This window comes from Sinocyclocheilus grahami, unplaced genomic scaffold (assembly GCF_001515645.1).
Source record: "Sinocyclocheilus grahami isolate Dianchi unplaced genomic scaffold, SAMN03320097.WGS_v1.1 scaffold508.1, whole genome shotgun sequence".
Lineage (NCBI taxonomy): Eukaryota > Metazoa > Chordata > Actinopteri > Cypriniformes > Cyprinidae > Sinocyclocheilus > Sinocyclocheilus grahami.
The window spans coordinates 1278882-1281699 of record NW_015505687.1 but is presented as its reverse complement, the minus strand read 5'-3'; the positions used below and the strand labels follow the sequence as shown (position 1 = coordinate 1281699).

Sequence of the window (2818 nt, the reverse complement as noted above, 5' to 3'; positions counted from 1 at the left end):
ATATTTTTTGCCAATAAAAGCCTTTAAAACTTATGATATGCTTGTGGAATATGTGGAAGAATAATCTACAAATAATGAAGCAGCAAATTTGCAAAACACAATTTATGTCACTGTCAAAACGTTTGGCCATGACTGTAAATGTGATTGAGTAAAAGTACAAGTACTCTGTTTTAACAGAAATAATGTAAGGTACAGAGTTCCCAAAATAATACTAAACTAAAATATAATGGTGAAGTGCTATTACTCACATACTTCACACCTCTGTGCTTTATTTGTTCTCTCTGTTCAAACACCAGAGGCAACTGTAGAACTGACGCTTACCAACACCACTAGTCAAGGCAGGAGAGAGATTATTGGACCGACCGCATCGGCTTGCAACACCACACAAGTTCCTAATTCCATACTCAAACCCAGCATTGTCACCAAGACCACGGAGGAGGTACTGAAACAAGACCCTTTACGTGCCTTCAGTTGCATTCATGTAATATTTATATAGATTCTTAATTCTAACAATGCTGATGAACTTTAACAGTTGGAGGAGGAAGAGAGTGGAGACCAGTTTGAGCTGAACATCGCAGTCACTAATCCAGAGAAAATTGGTTTGTATTATGCAACTTATTTTTCAATGCGAAAGTAAGTGAATAAGTAAATAACAAATTGAAGCAACCTGTAAAATGATTTGCGCTACAAACCAGTGAGTTTATGATTATGGTTCCTCATTTGTAAATCACTTTGGATTAAAAAAAGCATCTGCTAAATGAATAAATGTTAATAATATGATGATAAATAACCGTTTGCAGCGTCAAGCAGCACAATGAACTGATTTTGTACAGCTAAAATAACTAGGAGCGACACATTCACGTTATAAATCGCATTGCCCACTATTACTTTAAAAATAAGGGGGATATACTAGCATCACATTTTTCTAGATGAGTGGTTCTCAATCAGTTGCCCACTAGGGGACCTCAGCACACATCCAAAGGAGCTTATTTTAAAGGTTTATTTGAAATAAGTATTTCTATTTCTTACTTTTATTTATTAAAATCTGATCAACATTAATAAATACAATTCTTGAGTTCTTAAAACTTCTGAAATGAAAAAAAAAGAAAAGAATCATAATTAATAATTAATCTGTTGACACTCACAGAAAACAAGCAGGTTTGTCTTTATTACAGCAGTATTAATAGAGAAAATATCTTAGCCTACATGTGTGGCCATTCAAATTCATATTTCCTTGGACACTGAGGATTGAAAAGGTTGAGAACCACTAGTCTAGAGTCAGCCTCTTGTTCTAGATGTTCTGGATGTTGAGAGCTAAAGTGATTGAGTTCTTCTACGTTATTGTGTTACAGGAGATGGCATGAATGCCTACATGTCTTACAAAGTGTCGACTCAGGTACGCAAAAGCTTATCCCTATTACCATTTTTTTGGGGATTGTTCAAGCGACATATGTCAGCATTTTTTCCGTGCTTCTCTGTCTCTCTCCAGACTACACTGCCCATGTTTCTTAATAAGACGTTCTCAGTTCGTCGACGCTTTAGTGATTTTCTGGGACTTTATGAGAAGATATCGGCCAAACACTCCCTGCTGGGTTGCATCATCCCACCTCCACCTCAGAAGAGTGTAGTAGGTAAAGAAGCTCTCATGCTCACTCTGGCTCCATGTCTAGTGGAGTTATTCTAGTTAGCTCATCTAGACACTCACAGTAGCCTGGATACATGAGAATGTTTACTCTGAGCTTTCTGTTGGCTCTTACTTTTTTGCTGACTGAGCGTGTGGTTTGGTGTTGTGTCACAGGGATGACTAAAGTGAAGGTAGGGAAGGAGGATTCATCCTCAGCGGAGTTTGTGGAAAAGAGACGAGCAGCACTGGAGAGGTGAACACATGGCCAATTAGACATACACATAAAACAGAGGTTGACCAATTGTATTTTTTTCTGATACTGATAACTAGGTTGAGTGGAAAACCTGATTTCTGATAAAGTGGCTGATGGCATATTGAACTTGAGATATATTGGATATGATTGGAAAAACTCTTTTATTGGTGTGATGGGGTATTTTGAAGTCCGAAATGTAGGAAATTCCAGGTGCAACCAAAAAATGCCTGTAATAACCAGAAAAAAAGAAAGCGCTGCTGAATACTATGTGACATTTACAATATAAACGCAGAGTAAACTTTATTGTAATTTTTAGCTAATTGCATGACAAAAAGATAGAAAACAAACAACACAATTTCTTCAGGAAACAACTGTAACAGTCATGAGGACTAAACACAGTAAATATGGACAAATACAGACAATAGTATCAGAAGGTACACAAAGTAAAAACAAAACTGACAGTTAGATATGTAGGTAATATATACATGTGTAGCAGCAGTGGAATATAAAGTAGTAGTTAGCAAATATGAGCAGCAATGAATCATCAGTGATCCTTTGTGACAAATATCTGGTAACCAAGGTATTCATTAAATTGAGAATATAGACACCACAAACCTTGAGGAGTTAGAAGTTGTTTCATTTTTATTTTTGCAGTCATACTCTAGAACCTTTCGGCACCAGCCATGCAAACGGGGAAAAAAATGCATTCATTGTTACGAATTTTGAGTTGCAACAGCAGAACAATATGTATTTAACTCTTAACATAAAATATGCATTCACGTGCTAATGCACACTTGTTTGTGGTTATGTTTATTATATATACAGTGGGTATAGAAAACAATCACCCCCTTTTAAAAATAATCACATTTTGTTGCTTTTCAGCCTGAAATGAAGATGGACACAGTTTTTTTTTATCCAGCTGTATTTACTCAGTGCAACTT

The 2818-nt window shown here is 36.2% G+C and overlaps 1 protein-coding gene across 1 annotated transcript in view; it reads left to right on the top strand.

Moving 5' to 3' along the window:
* The window catches only part of LOC107554593 (sorting nexin-1-like), a 10071-nt gene that overhangs the window by 3961 nt on the left and 3292 nt on the right, over nucleotides 1-2818 (top strand). The window contains exons 3-7 of the mRNA XM_016237155.1: nucleotides 297-439; nucleotides 533-599; nucleotides 1353-1396; nucleotides 1490-1631; nucleotides 1799-1877. Coding sequence (XP_016092641.1) covers nucleotides 297-439; nucleotides 533-599; nucleotides 1353-1396; nucleotides 1490-1631; nucleotides 1799-1877 — 475 coding nt within the window. The remainder of the gene's footprint in view (nucleotides 1-296; nucleotides 440-532; nucleotides 600-1352; nucleotides 1397-1489; nucleotides 1632-1798; nucleotides 1878-2818) is intronic.